Source organism: Cynoglossus semilaevis, chromosome 20 (assembly GCF_000523025.1).
Source record: "Cynoglossus semilaevis isolate Cse_v1.0 chromosome 20, Cse_v1.0, whole genome shotgun sequence".
Taxonomy (NCBI): domain Eukaryota; kingdom Metazoa; phylum Chordata; class Actinopteri; order Pleuronectiformes; family Cynoglossidae; genus Cynoglossus; species Cynoglossus semilaevis.
Genome location: NC_024326.1, coordinates 5,578,013 through 5,595,921, shown reverse-complemented (window position 1 = coordinate 5,595,921; position 17,909 = coordinate 5,578,013). Strand labels below are relative to the sequence as shown.

Sequence of the window (17,909 nt, the reverse complement as noted above, 5' to 3'; positions counted from 1 at the left end):
CTTTGACCTGCTTTTTTTCCCTTCAAGGTTCCACTGTCTTCCATTAGTTACCACGGTTCTCGTCTGGTCCAGGCTCTGGCCAAGTTTAAGGAGCGATCTCTGCTCCTCAGCAGCCTGCGCACTCTGAGCCATGCCGACCTCTTGACACTGGCTTCTGATCCTGCAGGCAGCCACGTCCTCCAGGCTCTGGTCACTACATCCAGTGACAAAGGGAGGGGCAAAATCCTCAAGAGACTTGAGGTAAAGCAATGAGTTGTAACGCTGCAACATCTGAATGGCAGCATTCAGCCGAAAACAGTCTCAAAGGCCAGTGTTTGGAAAGTTCAGAAACTAAAATTTGAACACATTGTCAGCTCTCGGTGTTGTGTTAGTTACAGGCTTAACACTTTAACATTAACGTTTTGCAGTACATTTTTCTGTGAAACTATTTTAAATTTTATATAAACAGTCCATTTGTATTAGGCCAAACAATTCTCATGAAAATGTGTCTTTTCAGGGTCTGTACATCCAAATGTCCTGCTCCAAGTTAGGCAGTCGTGTGGTGGAGGCCATTTGGAACAGCGCCTCAGTCAGTCAGAGGCAGAGCATTGCACAGGAACTAGGTAACAAACAGTCACTTACCTGGTTTATTTCCTTTCAAATATGAACTGCTAAACGTATTCCCCTTTTTCTTCCAGTTCCGAGTGAAAGCCAGCTGAGGTCGGATCAGTTCGCACGTCACATTTGGGCCAAATTTGCTCTCTCCCACTTTGTGCACAGACGCGCTCACTGGCAGGAGATACAGACTGGAGAGTCCAAGAAGAGGAAGATGTTCAGTGACATCCTGGAATAGAACGTTCACATCTGTACAAATATTTTCTTATTCACAGCTCTGTTCTAAGGAGCCCCTAAAGGGACATGGGGAAAAATAAAACTCAAAAGTTTCTCGTGCGCTCCATACTGTTCTAATAAAATCATAAAAGGTTTTTCTCTTGTCTGCTTTCAGCGATGGGGCCACATTTAGCTGCAATGATTAAATATAACCTGTAGGGGCTGCTATTGGAATGTTATTTTCCCATTACTCTGGTTTGTGGAATAAGCCAGGCAAACATGATGGTGAACTCAGTCTAAGAACTTAGGGGAACACAGAAACCAGGGACAAATTAAATACATAGATTATCTTTACAATTATTAGGTTTGAAAAAACATGATTATTATAATACTTTTGTAATAAACCATTTAACAGTACTACTTTATGTAATATTTTATAGTGTCAGGCACCTACATGTGCCCAGATTATTTTTGCAGCCAATGAAAATACATTTTTTTATTGCGAAGATCCTGATGCAATATAAACTGTAATAATAGCAAACATTTTTCTCTGTGCCTTCACACAGTGCCATTTCACAACCATCACCGGGCCGGAAAATATTACAACGTCCTTCCGCTTTTAAACGGCTTAGCGCCTCATTATCCGACGAGGTTTACTTAAAAATACAATCAACAGTTGACAAAATATTTTTAACCTCCATGATTTCCTTTATTCAGACTTATTTCCTCATTATATTCTATTATTTGTCTAATTAATAAAATGTGTAATGTTTTCATTTGGTTGAACCAGTATACTATATATAACTATATATTGCAGTGTTTTAGCAATTAGCTTGTGTATAGACACAAACATAGATTTAGAATATATATATATATATGCATTTATCGTTATATACACATATATACTACATAATTGATGTTATAAGTTTTAATACATAACTACATTGCAGTGTTTTAGCTGAATAAGCGTCGATATGAAGTATATCGTATATGTTTTGGTTTGTTTTTTTTTTAATCAAAGATTTAATTCCCCTTCCCTGCTTATTTCATGCACTCACCCCTTGGGGACGGAAAATCAGAACGCACTTCGTTTTAACACTCGCTTTGTAGTTAAAAATAGTTTCTTAGCAAAGTCACTAAAACGTTAATTCGTCCGTGACAACAAGAACAGAAAGAACATGGCGCTGAGCGCCAAACTGTGACACGCCCCTTTACCCATAACCCTACTGGGTGAGAGGTATGCCCCTCAGTGCCCGCCGCAATTAATGTAAAAAAGTTGCATTAATTTACACCGTTATTTATTATGTTTAAATTGGTTTAGTATTTCACCAAAACTAACTATTTCGTCAAATTTTTACAAGGGCGTCTTGGCGGATGATTTGATTACAGCCATATATATAACTACACATAGAGCAGGCAATCTTTTGGAGGGAACTTGTTTATATATGCAGTTGCACGTTTGAGCCACCGGAGGGCGAATCGTTCATACAACCCAATGGCCAGACCTTGTTGTTGCCGGAGTTAAACCGAACAACCGACCGCATCACCAGACAAGACAAAATACAACCGACAATTATTTTCAAAAACCCACCATTTCAATCAATCACATACAGCCACCGTGCCCAGTTCCTTGACTTGAAGGCTGGAAGCACAAACGGCTAACACTCGGGTCTCATGCGCCGGATCTGCAACCGGAAATAATGACCGTACAACGTATTCCTATTTCCGTTATACTAACGTTTTAATATCAGCGCACCCCCTGCAGTTGACCGCCGACATTCACATTCTTGTTTTTTTTTCTTTAGTTTAGTCTGTTAGAATAACAATATAAAATTAATAATAATAATAATAATAATAATAATAATAACTAATGTAGCCTCAATTACTAAAGCAATAAATCCAAGATCCATTTTTAGTCATTTCCAGTTTTTCCAGAGATAGAAATTAGGCAATATTTACATTTAGAAGCAGAATCAAAGAGCTGACACTGATCATCTGAAGTAATCAGGCATCAGTTCAGCAGTCTGTTACTAATCAAGTAATTATTGCAGCCCAACCGCGGCGCTCAGTGGGTCTGAGAGGCCTCATAATAACCTCTGAGGTTATAATTAAGTTCCTGTGAACACTCCACTTCCTCCACACAGCACCACCTAAAGGGAAGCAGGGACTGAATTCAGTCTTCTGTCACACAAAATGCTCGGTTCTGTGGCAGTGATCCATTCTCGGTGCAGCTCTGTTGGAGACTGGAGTGAATCAGCGGCAAAGGAGACCATTGATCAAGGATTGATCAGAAGAAAACAGATCGTTATCTCTGCAAACTCTTCTCTGTGAGGAAGAGTTTGTTATTGGTACAGACTCAACAGAGGAAGACTTCCCACAAGGGTCAACGTGTCCAAGGTCTGGGTCTTGGGCCAAATGGACCAGCTTTGTGTTGTCCAATAATGTTATGGCTTTTTATCAGGGAAGGAGGAGGAGGTAGCGATAGTTTCCATTGTTCTAGAAACAGTAATACACACTAGTATAGCAGCTCGCTAAGACGTTTAGCACGCATTTCATTTTCAAACTCTTAGCATCAATAGTGTTCCTAGAGGGACAGACGGGTCAACAGCAGAGTGACGTTAATGGAAGAGGACAAAGACAGACAGAAACATCAGACAGAAACATTGGATTATTGATTAAAAGGAACAGTTGACACCAGTGAACATTATTCTAAACACACCAGTCCTGTGGCTACACACATTAAAACTCAGTTCACACCATGTTCGAGGTGTTAATACAACACTACGTGTGTTGGTGCAGCTAGGTGATAATTCCTAAATGGTAAGTTGAGCCTGATTGATTTTTTTTTACCATTAAGGTTTTTTAACGTCAGTAACATCTTGTAATATAATACGAAAAAACACACAGCACCACAGCCCTTAGGTTTTGAACCAGCAACCCTTGAAGTCCAATTCTCTTCCCTTTGGAATTAAACTGTTCTGTCTGGATGGTTTGATCTTGTTTCAGTTGTTTTTTTTTTCTGAGCCCACATCTACTTTTATCCACCATTACATCACTCATCAATACTGATCTCATACAGGTATCTAGTTATAGCCTTACCATATTCGCTCTGCCGTCACCTCTGTAACCTCCTATTAATTCACTTCACTGGAAACATGGGCAGGTCTGCACGAGGCATTAGGCCCATAATGAGGCTCATTTGTTGCCTTTTTTCCACTCCTTCAGTCCTCTTTGACAATCACTGAAGCCTGATGGTTCGCTCCGAGCTTCCCGCTTTGGAAAACTGGATTTAATTGCATGTGTCTTTACGTTGAGTGAAGACACAGGTTTGGTGTGGCTTCTCCCTCTTGTTTTCCCTCATTATTATCAGTCTACATGGTTAATCAGGCCATGTGCACTCAGAAGGCAAATTGGATGAACAACGACCTTTGGTGTACGGAGACCAATCGCTCCTCCAGAACAAATAACACGGAGTCTCCGGGGATTTAGCCACTGGTCTGTTGGAGCCACTGGTCATAAGAGCGCGCGCGTGCGTACGTCACTGCAGCCTTCATTTGTCACAGTACACACTACCTCCCGTCCAACATGCCGACACTCACACCTCAGGAAAACATGCATCTCATTAGAGATGCACAGCACTTGCTGGAAATAGCCTGATGCTAAGTGAGGAGTACGTTCGACAGGCTTTCTCTGCCGCGCAGTAGGTGGTTTTTAACGTCTGTCTACGCTACTGTTGAGAAGTATTCTTATGCTCAAGAAATGACAGAATGAGTCAGCCGCAGAAAGGCAGCGAGGGAGGATCTCTGTCACCATCTGAAAGGCTGATCAAGAAATTGCAATCGTATTTTCATCTGTTTCTCTTTTCTGTTTCCTGTTGCCTTCTGTGCGGCTGTCAAACGTATGCCATTATCTGACAGTTATCTGAACTGCGTACATGTCGTGGAATCCCTTTTGTGCCACTTTAAAAATTCAACGACACGCAAATCTTGCCTTCCTCGCTGGGTTGACTTTACTGCACCTCTGTGCTTTTTACTCCCCCCCAGCAAAAACATCAAACCCCAAAAATCTCATCTTTCTGTAAAAATCAACGTAAATAGGAAGACTTGAGATAGCAGGAGTCTAGGACTCATTGTCTCCTTGACAACGGTCTCCCAGCAACCATTACTCCTCAATGCATTTCTATAACCTCATCTCCGTCTGACTCCTCTGCCCTCCAACCCCCCCTGTGTCTCCTTGCCACTCTGTTTTCCTTTGAGGATCCAAACCACTCCAGGTGACCTTTTATTTCTACACCTCGGGTACAACAGCAAGTGGGCCATGGTTACGAACTACCACCAAATTTCAGTAAAGTCAGAAGGTCAACGTGGTCAAGCAAATGCACTTGCGCTGTCCCCAGTTCAGATAAAAGTATATTTGTGTTCTGGACCTTTAAAATTTCAAATTATAGTTAAAGAGGATTACAGGCCTCGTATTTGACACAAAAGGTCACATTGTTAACTCCTCTATGTGCAAATATGTCTCCAGGTTGCATCAGAGAAGGGGGGGGGGAATGAAGAGTAGAAGAATCTGAACTGTTTCATCAAGTTTGAACTGGTTCAAGGTTCTAAATTTAACGCCTGAGGTCGACCCCATCAGGTGACAAATAATGAACTACTCAGGTATTTTAACACCCACCAAAATTACATGGCGAGCCACATGAGGAAAATAGTGCGACCTTCAAATTAAAAGATCAATCCTAATTTCATGAACATAAAAGCAATCACTCTAAATAGATCGACTCCAACTTTGAAGAGCAAGTGAATTAGGCTAGCCTGACAGCCTGTTTATTCTCAGTCAAGTCCAAGACCTTTTGCTCTAACCTGAACCAAAGAAAGGTTTAAGTTTGGAGTCGAGTCCCCAGGGATTTGAGTTTGGGTCGTTGAGGTTTAGTCTAAATTGATCTGGACTTCTTATGTTTTCCCAGTACTAACTAACTACTAATCTGATTTTTTCCAAATTAAACCCAGGACTTTAGGAAATGTGCCGTGACATATTTAAAAATGCAGAACAATAAACTGAGAAGAGCAGGGCACACCGTCTGCTTTGTGATTCACACCACTGAGCAGGTAACATCGTCCTCTCAATACGTCTGCATCTTAAAGTCAGACAGTTCATATTTCTTCCTCAGGGTTTCATATTCTCCCCAGATCTATTTTAAACTTGGGATTTGTTACAGCAGCAAAGTGTTGATGTTGCATTTTTATATTATGTTTGGTCCTAAATGGAACAGCTGTCCCTATTCGCCAACTTACTTTGTGACTCACCAGATGATGACCTGTCACTGTGAGCAGCTAGAAATAACAAAAGAGGAATTGTTCCAACTTTTTAAGTCGGTTCCAGCGAAGTAACGTTCCGTACCAGACGACCAGTTGATCCTCAGGTCCAGACTCAAATTAAGAGGCTGCAAACACAATTAGTTCTTCATTAGTTTAAATTATTATCAACAAGTTCCGTGCCATATTTAGCCTATCAAAATGTCACGATCAGGAATGTCAGATAATATCTGTCGACCAATATCATCGGCCTGATATTAGCATAATTACAATATGTGATATCTGTGGGTGTTGTTATCGTTTTTCCTGCGATAATGAAAGTCCGATAACACCGTGCCTGCGTTTTACCAAATGATCTATTCTCTAAAAATAGTTTGAGGGATAAACGGCTGTATATTAAAGTGAAAGTCACTAGATGGCAGCATTAATGAATCAATAATTAAACCAATGTTACCAGGCCTGTTCTCGTATCGGTCAATATCAGAATATCGGACATCCCTAGTCACGAGTGGTGCCTGACTTTGTAGTAAATAGTTTATGTCTTTAATAAAAGACACAGGCTGAGGATGTCAAAATTTGTTTATTCTAAGTGAAGAGATGAGTGTGTCAAAGATGAGGTGACAAACAGGCAACCGTGGATCAGTGACGTCGTCACACTTACACACACCCGTTCCAAGTCTGTTCAGGTACTGGTTCCGACGCACATCTTAATGCTGACAGGTATAAAGAAGACTCGCACAGGCAAAGGTAGATTTCAGGTTAGTTACTTATTTTGTCCTCCAGTGTGTTGTGACTTCAGTCCAGTCCAGTCCAGTCCGTGTTCACTCCCCTAAAGGATTCACACTGGCACAAAGTTGACCCGGTTTGGTACCGACAGTCCTTTAACCACATCAACATGCAATGGACCAATGTTCTACCTGGATACCATTTGTCCCTGACACCAACACCCACTGGTTTGCGTTCAGCGACAATATGGCTTTTGCGCTGATTTTTAATGTTCTTGGTATAAAAGTCTTAGTTGCAGACGATGATCTTGGTGGTATCAAACATGGTGGATGGTACGTGCAGAGTGATTTTTTCCATAATACATAAAGGGACTTGCTTTTCAATGGCATTGCTAGAGACACTAGCTAGATTGTGCATTAGCTATTGGCCACTGAGGTACAGTAAATCCAGTGTCATGTAATTGTACAACCTACAGGGTCATCTCCTAGATCCTCTACTCGGCATGCTATAAACAGGATTTACGACAAGTTATCATCAGATTGCTATCAGTCTCTATGTAATCAGTGTGTGCTACGTGGGTGTGTGAGTGTGTGTGACTTTTGTGGACTCCGTCCTCCCTCCCATTCTTTATCCCATTTCATCCATTCCTCTCAAAAGACGCTTTTTGTTTCCATTTCCTGGGAGAATATTAGGTTTGTTGTTGTCGTTTTCCCTCCCACTTTCATCTGCCATCATTTTAAAATGATGTCTTTTTCTACAACGTTTCTCTCCACTATCGTGTCTCTTTATTTGCCTTTTATTTTCCCCCCATGTAATTCACCGTATTCCATTCACTTTGTGTGTTCGTCTGTGGAAGTGTGTTTGCTTTGTGTTTCCTGGCCTGTCTGCGAGTGTGTCACAGTGCACTGAGGTCGTGGCAAGAGCGCGACTTTTGACGGAAGATCTTGCTGCCACGGTGGCGGCCCATCTCTCTGTAACGTCCCCGGTCACGGTCCCGACAGTACGAACGAGGGACCAGCCCTGCCAGGAAGCGTTTGGCCCGACTGGTCAGGCTCTCCCTGCGCCCCATCCCCGGATCGCCATCGGTCCAGCCGGGGCCGACGCAATCGCCCCGTGCTGTGCGGACGGCCGCCTCCATCAGCTCAGTGGTGCCGTGTTCCAGGGAGGCTGAGAGCTCCAGGTAGAAGCAATCGAACATCATGGCGCTGGACTGGGCCTCTGGGGAGAGAGGAAGTAGATTGGTGGTTTGATCAGTTGGCAACGACAGAGCAGGACAAATATTCTAGGTCCGTGGTTCCAACACTGTCTTCACTGGAGTGAAAATAAACATGACTCTGTCTGCGGAGGTTTTCGACTTTGAGCGTTTGTCAACAACTGCCTGTTTGTTGTCCTGTTTTTATTGAGCTGCTTTAACTTTGAGCTTAAACTTTGTTTCCAGTCGACTCATCTTCCCTGAGCAGCAGGATCTGTAACTGTAACATGATCTGTTGTTGTTGTGTCATCCTGACTGATCCCAGCACCGTCACCGATACGTCCCTCCAACAAACTGACTAAAGCCGGTGTCACTGTCACTGTGACGCCAACGTGATGAACAATCTCTAAGAATTTGTGTCTTTCTGTCGGAATGGATTTCCCTCCAGTTTTCTTTCTATCTCTCCATCGGTTTTTAATCCACTGATGAAACACCGTTAGTGCAGTAAACATGTTCACATCGAGGCCGATCATTTCTCTGAAGGAAATCTAACCAGTAATAATTTGACAGGCTTATTTACAAACACCTACGTCTGTTAAGCACTAAGTAGGAGTAAATGTTGGAGAACCGAGTAAACAGAATCTTTGACAAAAAAGTGAAACCAAGGCACACTTTGCTCAAAATAAAAACCTAAAAAAAAAAAACCTCTCCCAGAGCCACAGCTGATGCTGTTCACGCTCAGTTGCCCCAAACCCAACTGAGCAGAGAAACTGTGGCACTTACAAAACCTCCGAGACTCTGATCGTCCTCATCTGTGGAGGAACACAGGTGGAAACTGACGACTGACTGAGCAGCAGAAGCAGCAGAAATAACAAAAAAACAGAGCGAAATAAATACTTCCAAAGAGACCAGAACAAACATTTGCTGTCAGTGTGGGGTTTAAAACCAACAATGACCAGTTGTATCGGCCCAAATCTCGGAGCTGCAGCCCTGGTGTAAAAACAGCTTCTTCCTCCTGAATGTGACTCTGCAGGATAAGAGTCCGCGGCTGAACGTGTTTGCTGAAAAGGCTCAGTATCTGAGCTAAAAGCTCCTGATTGTCCCTGGTCAAACACGGCGCTGCGATAAGGAAAAGTGACAGATACACATCAATCAGTGGCAAATAGTGTTTTTTATTATTAACACAGCACTGATAAAGGTTGTTGCTCAGAGACTGCGGAGCGGCTGTGAGCAGCTGTGTGCACAAAGAAACGCCATCAGTGGTATTCATAACAACTCAGAATAGTGTGAAATGGAACTGATGACTGAAAAACATTCTTTTTTTCCCCCCAGTGAATTGGTTCAGAAGTCAAAGCCCAGAAAAGCTACTAATAAAAAGTAACACTGTCTGCTCACAGTTAAGACTGAAGCAGGTGTTCCAAAATTTAATTTTTTAAATGAAACGTGACAGAAACCCTGAGGAAACTAGATTCCATTTTTATTAACCGTCAAACATTTATTCTGGTTCAGTTCATTTTTCTCCAGGTTATTTTTCTGGACTACACATCGCACTGTCAGTACTGCGTTAGTTACATCTGTCAAAAAATGTCTCATGAAGAAAGCACCTGTGGCGAAGTCATATTTATTTCTGAAACATTTATTCCGCAGCATTCCAAGAACAAATGTTGAACCTGGATTAAGCGGTGGAACGACTGTCACCTCCGGTCAGGAGACTGAAAGACTGGGATCACGGACATAAGCAGGTGAAAAGACTCTCCCTCAGAGATAAGGTGAGAAGAAAGGAGCCGTATCAGGTGGCTCGGGCGTGAAGTCGTTCAGGTATTTCAGGAGACTTAAGGAGAATTTCATCCCCAGCTGTTCACAGGTGAAGGGATTAGAGACAGACAGAAAGAGACGTCACCAATCAGATCAATGGGAGTTCAGCGAGAGGTTCAACACCGGTATTGATGTTCTAGATCGCAAACAAACTGGAGAGAAGAAGATTTCTGGACATTGTTGGCAATACTCAGCTCGGACCACGACCTACTGCAGTACTGTGTCTGTATTTCTCTGGGTGGAATGTCCTACAGAAAATGTTTGCAGTACAAACATTCAGTCCAAGCATTGATGCAACTCAGGTACAACAGATTGATCTGCCGGCAGAGCAGCTGTCGACAAGCGCTGGTGTTACCCCTCAGTGGGGGAGGAAAGAGGGGGAGGCAAAAAGACACAGATCAACGCAGCTTATCCTAATGCCTGTGGCGGCTGAACCAATCGAATCAGGTCTTCATAACTGCTAAAGAGCGTTTGGGAAATTGAATTGTCGAGAAGCACCAAAAAAGGTCAGAGGTGAAGAGTGGAGAAGAAATAAACCAGAACCTAAAAATGGGATCGAGGATTGAACGGTGTTCTGGAAAACACCTGAAATGAAATTATAATAAACACATTAAACATGGAAAAATACAAGAAAGGTGATGAGGGTCAGACGAGGCTTACTGCAAAGAGGTGACATATTACTACATATACAGTACACAAGGTGTACTGTTTGCAGTTTCTCAGAAATATTTGAATGGAATAATTGAAGGATTGTAGTTTTTGCACAGTACTTTAGTTTAATTAGTTTCAGTTTAATGTGATCTTAAGTCTGGTGATGGAGTGCGGCTTTGAAGTCCTTCAAGAACTTTCTTTAGTTTCTAGCATTGTAAGAAGAAGTCCATCGAGGAGAGAGTTCAGTAACTGACAGCTTCAGAAGAAGTCCATAAAAGTTCTGTCTCTATTTATGGCACATAAATGTAGATGTAGCTCAGAGGATGTCCAGCAGGGAGCGTTCAAAGCATCGAGCAGTGTAAGTCGCAGAGAAACAAAACTGAAACTGTCTCAGCCTCAAAAGAAGTCGAGTGGATTTCCAGCAAGAATTCAGATTGTAGCTTTAGAACAAATACACTTTTTATTGTAATGGTTTCTAAAAATGGCATTGGAACAACTGTGCTTTTTTAGCTAATTCTTTTTAGCTAACTAAATCCCCCAAATTGCCTGATTTGAAAAAGTTTACTCTGTTGCTTCCGTCTTGTAATTTTTAAGGACAGTTTTCAGATATTTTAAAAAAATATTTAGGAACATTTCTACTTGGACTGCGACTTATTCCCGTCTCAGAGAAGCACCAAAAAATTGACTAAAAAAAAGTCAAGTTATATGAAATCGAAGACACAGTTGGGTGTGAATGGCACTCAGCTGAACAGGCAGAAAGTGAGTCATGCTGTGAGAAGAGGAGGATGCTGACAGAGGATGGCAGGGAAGGTGGAATATGAAATGAACAAGCTGGATGGGAGAGGGGAGTCATAACGAAGAGGAGAGGAGACGCTCAGACAGAGAGAGGAGACACACACAGATGGACAGGAATTATGTCGACTAAGCAAACGGAGCCAGAGCCCATATTAATCACAGAGCCGAGCCATGCTAGCAGCGTCGCCGCCGCCGCCACACCACCGCTGAATTAACTTGATGATAAATATGTTCTTGGTGTGACAGTGAGAGTATCAGTGTGTGTGTGTGTTAATGAGGGAGAAAGAGATGTAGCAAAGGGAGGGGAAGGTGAGAAATAGCAGAATAAAAGTGTCAGAGCACAGAACATAAATAGACTTTATGACTCCAGCCCCAGATCTCTCTGCTCCTTTAAGGACGATAGCATTAGCAGAGCTGGTCAGTCAGACCTCCGGTATCAACTCACATATCGTGTGTGCTCGTTCTGCACAGAACACAAGAACATCTGTCTTTGCACGACGACAAGGACGGGATATTTCCCAGGTCTGACCAAAAAAACAAAAACAAACTGCTGAGCAACTCAATCCTTAGTCCGCTCAGTGATTGGCTGACAATCGAAACAAATTTAAACTTTTCTGCTTTTGTTTAAACTGCACAACCGAGCAAATCAAATACAACACAGAGTTCTAGTCCCGTGTCCTTAGTCCCTAATCCAGATCTGTCAACACTGAGGTTAATCCATAATCCATGTCAAACGTTAACCTTGACTCTTAAATGATTATAAATGCGTCTTTTAATCCTGTTGTAAATTTGATCATAATCTTTAATCTTTGACATGACACAGTCAGATTGAGGTCGAGTCTCAGTGGCATTAAACATACAAGACATATCCAACGTCAGGCTCGGGGGCCAAATTTGTCCCTCTGACAGGTTTATGTGGTCAATGATGAAACTAGATCAAATAAATGGTAGAAAATAATATATATTTTTAAATGTCATCGCAGTACAATAATCACTCAGGTTTATCAAATACAATCTAAATATATAATGTCAGCATCAAAACCTCCCGGGGTAAAAACACAAATAAATGTTCCCCTAACAGTGACTGACTGATTGACTGATTTCGTCACTGTGGGCTGGAGCTGATTGGTTGTTGTATCGCGTCTCCTGATGTTTGCCCTGTGACCTAGTCTGGATGAACTCAGCATCTCACTCAATGTCAGCTGGGATTGGCTGCTGCAACCCAGTAACCTTCAAAGGTTAAGTGGTGCAGATGATGGATAACTGCGTGGACGTTTGTAGAGATGGATGAATGGACAGATGGAAAAAAAATGAGGTCACATTTGGACTTTTTCATCTCTCCTTTCCCTGCATGAATTCCCTGCACGAAGCTGTTATTTTTAAACGCGGTGACTTTATACACAGTGGACGATGACGAGTGTTGTAGAGAGAGTTAAAGTCACTACAACACATAAAATCCATCAATCAATCCATCCATCCATCCATCCATCCAGGTCACATGAACCTGCAGTCAATTCACATTTTATGAAAAGGCAAAGTTTGACAATCGCCTCTGGTTTTAACAATTATTTTATATGAAATAAAAAAGTATGGCACTGGTTTCTTTGAACTGATGTTAGCGACACCTTGATGACAACTTTAAAGAAACTCACACGCCTCCAAACTGAAGCCACCAGTCAAAAAACACACCGCCCTCCAACATTTGCCCTTGCCCCCGTCCGATCACATGCACAGTCCTTTTACGGCGTCGATCTACGCGCACGTACGTGTGCACGCAGGAGTACAAACGTACGTGATTATACTAAGAGCAAAATGCTGTGAGAGGGAGATAACTGAGAGGAGAGCAGCAGCTGGGGGACATCAGAGTGATGGAGGGAAAACCTCCGGAGGATAAGATAAGACAGGACAAGATAACGTCGAGCCGCGCGTCCCTGTGTCGGACCAACGCTAATGATGTGTGACAACCGCAAAGTAAACAGAAACTCCGCCATGGCAGAACACTGTCATTTGAATAAAAGTTTATAAAACCCCAGAATGAATATGTTGCTCTTCAATGTCGTTATAAACCCCAGGAAAAGTAAAAGGAAAAATTGATTTAATTTGATCATAGACTGTATATTTTAAATGGATGTTGCCATTCCTTCGCACGATTAAGCTCCTAGTTTGGTGCCTAAGGTAATGAGATATTAAAAGTGAAACGACTTTACGCAAACAGACGTCCTTTTTAATTCGCTTCTAATATTGAAATGATGTCCAATCATGTACACTGTGCACTAGCACAAATTAGCCTCGCTTGAACTGTATGGATGTGTAGCGGACAACGAGACAGTGATGCAGTACGGTTACATCATTTGGGGCCAGTGGAAACTAAACAAACTGTATTTCCAGGTCGTTTTAGTTCAGGTTCAGATTGATCTCACCGAGTCAAGACTTTCAGCCACACATTAATAAGAGAGGGTTTGACAGTAATGAGTTTTGAATTAACATTTTTCCACACTCAAACAAAAAAACAAATGCCAATTAGATCAATTTGGCCCTTTATGAAATGACAAATGGCCCGGCGTTGGCCTGACACCCGGAGGTTGAGTACCTTTCATTGAAAAGTTGTGATTTATGGTATTTAACGACTCTGGGACTGGGCTGCAGGTTAACAGTCTGTGGATGTTTCTGTTACATTTCACTAAAAAACATGCAGTGAAACTGCCTGAAGTCTGATCCTTGATCTACAGATTTTAACGCCTCGCTAAATAGATTCAGTTTAGCATGGTCTCCCGTGTGTGTGTGCGTGTGCCTCTAAGTGTGTGTCAGCATCAACTTCTGTTAAGTTGTTTGGCAGAAGTTTAGTTTGGGTGTTGAATACCAATGTGTGACTCCTGAACACCACGTCTACTGCAGTCAAACGGGTTCCTGGGAAGAAGATCAAGAGTGAAATTAACCAAGAGCGACAAATGCAAAATCTAACTGTCATGCACGCATACTTAATTAGTCTGCAGAATAATTGACTGCATTACTTATTGACCCAGTCGGTATTTACTAGAGCAACTTCAAATGTTCCCGATGTAAAAATCCTGATGTACGACTGTGTTTGGTTAAATCGCTGCTGAAGGTCTGCGGTCCAGGCTGACATTTATTTGGAAATACGATATAAAGTTGACATCAATGACGAACGAGAGTCACGGTGCAGAACTGCTCCGCTGAAACACAGTGAAAACCACAGATTTGAGCTGTTTTTTTACACGGTGGAAACAGGGACAGAGGTCAGCTGTGTTATGATTTAAGCAGTAAAACATGGGGCTGTTATAGAAATTGCCCTTTAAATCTGACTAATGGAAACATTTTTAATGTTAGTTACATGTAAATATATTGATTCAAAATGAATTTGAATTGAAAATGCATCGTTTTAAATATACTATAAATTGAAACTAATTAATTACAATGCATTTGAATGATTAGTTTTATATTTTATTGTTTTAATTCTTTTTTTTTTTTTACATGGACGTGGACATGCCTAGAATGAGGTGTTCGAGGAGCAGCACAGCAGTTGGCTCTGATGGTTGTAAACAGCCTAGGAATTGATTTTAGTGATTTGGATATGTCCCCCTAGGGGCCATTTATTGGACACGGTGAAAATCCAGAACACTATCTATAGACAGTATCATAGACAGGAGGAAGGACGTGAGAAAACAGAGTGGCTAGCTGGGTTTAAATATATCAGGTTATTGTTGTTCTCCTGAAGAATCAGTGTTTTCACTAGGTTTTTACATGTGCAGCACGTACGGCAGCAGCTGTTTTTTTCCCCCCAATAATGGAGAATAAAGGCACAGATTTCCAGCGGAATTGTTCACTTTGCACAGTTAGAGGAAGCATCAGCACCAAAGGAAAAGGACAGCGCATTTTTCAAATCTTCCTTTTGTTTTTCTTATCACTTATATCAGTCAACCTGCTGATGCTGCAGCTGCTGCTGTCACCCTCCTGCTCCTTCTTCATCACCTCTTCTCTGAGCAGAACCACTTCCACAGCCCCTGCTCTGCTCTGACATATTGTTACTTGGTCTGTTGAGCTGTCACTGCTGCCCTGGGGTGGAGCTCTGTGTACTTATTGAAGGGTGGCAACTTCAGTGCCATAAATCCTCACTGAAACATTTGATGTCGACATCAGTCAAAATGAGACGGGAGTGTAAATGTTCGCCTCAGTCCTGCGTGTGAGCAGCGTGCCGTGACCTTTGCTGTTCGCACTGTTGCTCCGGCGTTAAAGCAGATGTTTGATGATGTTTCAGATCGACCTCAGGTCTGCGTGAATACAACTTGTCTGTGTGGTATCATTTCCACAGTTCCAGTCTTGATCATTAGTTTTCTAACGTGGCTCCGACGACGGACAAAAACTCACACTAATAAATCTGTGATCCGTGAGAAAAAGGAAAAAAACTGCAGTATTTGTCCCTCAGGAGGGACAAATACTGCAGTAAAACACATGAAACGTGGAGTGGAATATAATGTCCCTGTGTCTGCTGTGAATTTTCATGACGATAACCTCACACTGAAACCTTTAATTACAAACCAACCTGCTAGGATTTTAAATTAACGCCGTTTGTGGACAACTGTGTCTTATAAACTATAAAACTGCTGAGACTTTTTAATTGCACGACTACAACTGGCCGCTGAGGAAAACCAGGAGGAATCTAATTGCTGTCTTTGTTTCAAGATCTTCGAAGACACTCACAGGAGAAGGAAAAAAAACGATCGGTTCCTGTCACTGATGCTGAGTTTCATTCATCAGAAAAGGATTCTAGTGAATTTGGACAATTTTTGTTTTTTTTAAATCATCGACCGTGATGCCAGTTTGTACGTACCCTCTGAGCTGATTTCACGGGAGCGAACCAGGTCGCTCTTGTTGCCCACCAGGATGATTGGTGTGTGTGGCTGCGACTCCCTGAGGAGGAGGCGGAGCTGAGCGGTGCGATGGAAACTTCGCCTGTCAGTCACGGAGAAGACCAGGATACACACATCACACTGCAGAGTGGACAGGTCCTGCAGAGAAACACACACACACACACACAACACCAAGCCATTAATAAATGAACAGCTCAGCGAAACCAAACATCTGGTTCCCGGGGGAGATCCAGTGACAGGTGAACAGGTGTACTGTGTCAGTCCGCTGGCACACATTATATAAGACCGTCCTCATTGCATCAACAAACTGGTGATTTGTCCCCACACAGCACAGTCAAACATCTACCAGTCCGCGCTCTGCTGTTCCGGACCTTGGCCACCGGGGACATCAGCGCTGTAGCTGGGCTGCCAGCAGTTAGGTTTTAATCAGTGTCCCAGGAGTGGACACGAACTAAGTGGATTTGTCCAAGTTGAACGTATGCACAGTGTGTTTCCCTTTTAATATGCCGACCCTTTTAACAGCAGCCACCCACAATCCCCCTGGGGGGGGATTCTGATCTCCTCTCCGTTTGCCACATTTCTATTCTAGTGCAGCAGGTCGTCAGCTGTTCATCTGTTCAGGGCAACTGTGATCAGGACGTGTCTGAGGAGCAGCCGCAAATGGACAGAAAAAAACAATTAAAATAATCTAGTGGGAACACTGTCAACCAATCAGTCATCAATGTGGGACACAGAAGTTAACCTCAGCCCTGAGTGGGTTTTTTTTTTTTACATGATGAACTCATTAAAAACCTCTAGGGGCAGTGCCTCTCTTATCTTTGTTTCTTTTTAAAAAAAATAACCTTTTTTTAACTTTTACCTCTTTTCTCAGTGAATCAACAATGAAACCACTTTTAGCTTTAAGCAAAACATGCAAACTTTATGCAATTTAGCTCAGTAAATATATTTTCTAGCTATAATAATGGTAGAGATTTAATCTTATTTATCCATTTCTTTCGTTTGTCTATTTTAGTTGAATTTATATCTATATATTTAAGTGCTAGATGACCTTTAGCTACCCGTATTACCCAAATTATTATTTTTTAAATTGAATAACAGCTGATTTGAGCTCATTAGTGAAATGTCAAACGTAGCCAGAATAAAATAAACTGTAGTTTAGCAGCGAAAGGAGCTAAAGCTAGTGGTTAAAACAGCAGAGTTTGAAAAAGGAGGGGAAAAAAAAATCTCGAGTCGTGGATAACAGACAAGTTGAAACATTTAAACAGAGTGAAAAGTATCACAGGTCAAATAAGTCCAGCAGATGTGACATGTGACTTACTGGACCACTCCCTGTCCATTAGACACGGGGAAGAAAATGAAAACTAAATAGTGTCCCTGGCTGCTGCCAACGTCCGTCAGTGCCAGAGTTACTCCCTCTCAGTGTACTGACAGTACTCCTGTAATTGGTGCCTCACTGTCACTGACATTACATCACTTTATGGAGTAACCGCCATTAGCCAAAAATGATTGGCCCGAGTCCTGAATTAATATGGCCCCAATGATGGGTCAAAACAAGACGACCCACTGTGACACTTTCCACTCTAACAATCTATGATCTGATGATAAAAAAATAGACTTTTATCTCTGCCCTTCTTTCCCCCAGTACTTTGTCTTGTGACACTTTTATCTCTGCTCTTCTTTCCCCCAGTACTTTGTCTTGTGAGTATTTGGAGTGTTGGT

General features: G+C 42.1%; 3 protein-coding genes across 4 annotated transcripts in view; 1 reads left to right on the top strand and 2 right to left on the bottom strand.

Annotated features, from left to right (window-relative positions):
• Positions 1-750, bottom strand: part of tgm1l1 (transglutaminase 1 like 1) — a 24,620-nt gene extending 23,870 nt beyond the window's left edge. Inside the window, exon 1 of the mRNA XM_025066088.1 lies at positions 622-750. The gene's annotated coding sequence lies outside the window, so the exon portion shown is untranslated. The remainder of the gene's footprint in view (positions 1-621) is intronic.
• Positions 1-965, top strand: part of nop9 (NOP9 nucleolar protein) — a 4,585-nt gene extending 3,620 nt beyond the window's left edge. Inside the window, exons 10-12 of the mRNA XM_008334209.3 lie at positions 28-240; positions 497-602; positions 678-965. Coding sequence (XP_008332431.1) covers positions 28-240; positions 497-602; positions 678-832 — 474 coding nt within the window. The 3' untranslated portion in view covers positions 833-965. The remainder of the gene's footprint in view (positions 1-27; positions 241-496; positions 603-677) is intronic.
• Positions 966-6,683: 5,718 nt separating this feature from the next.
• The window catches only part of rem2 (RAS (RAD and GEM)-like GTP binding 2), a 24,247-nt gene continuing 13,021 nt past the window's right edge, over positions 6,684-17,909 (bottom strand). Inside the window, exons 4-5 of one of the 2 annotated variants that reach the window (XM_008334215.3) lie at positions 16,151-16,328; positions 6,684-8,066 (exon numbers count right to left, since the gene is read on the bottom strand). In XM_008334215.3, the coding sequence (XP_008332437.1) occupies positions 7,744-8,066; positions 16,151-16,328 (501 nt within the window). In that variant the 3' untranslated portion in view covers positions 6,684-7,743. Of the gene's footprint in view, positions 8,067-12,270; positions 14,209-16,150; positions 16,329-17,909 lie in introns of those variants that run through there. The other variant, XM_025066101.1, reaches the window with a different exon arrangement.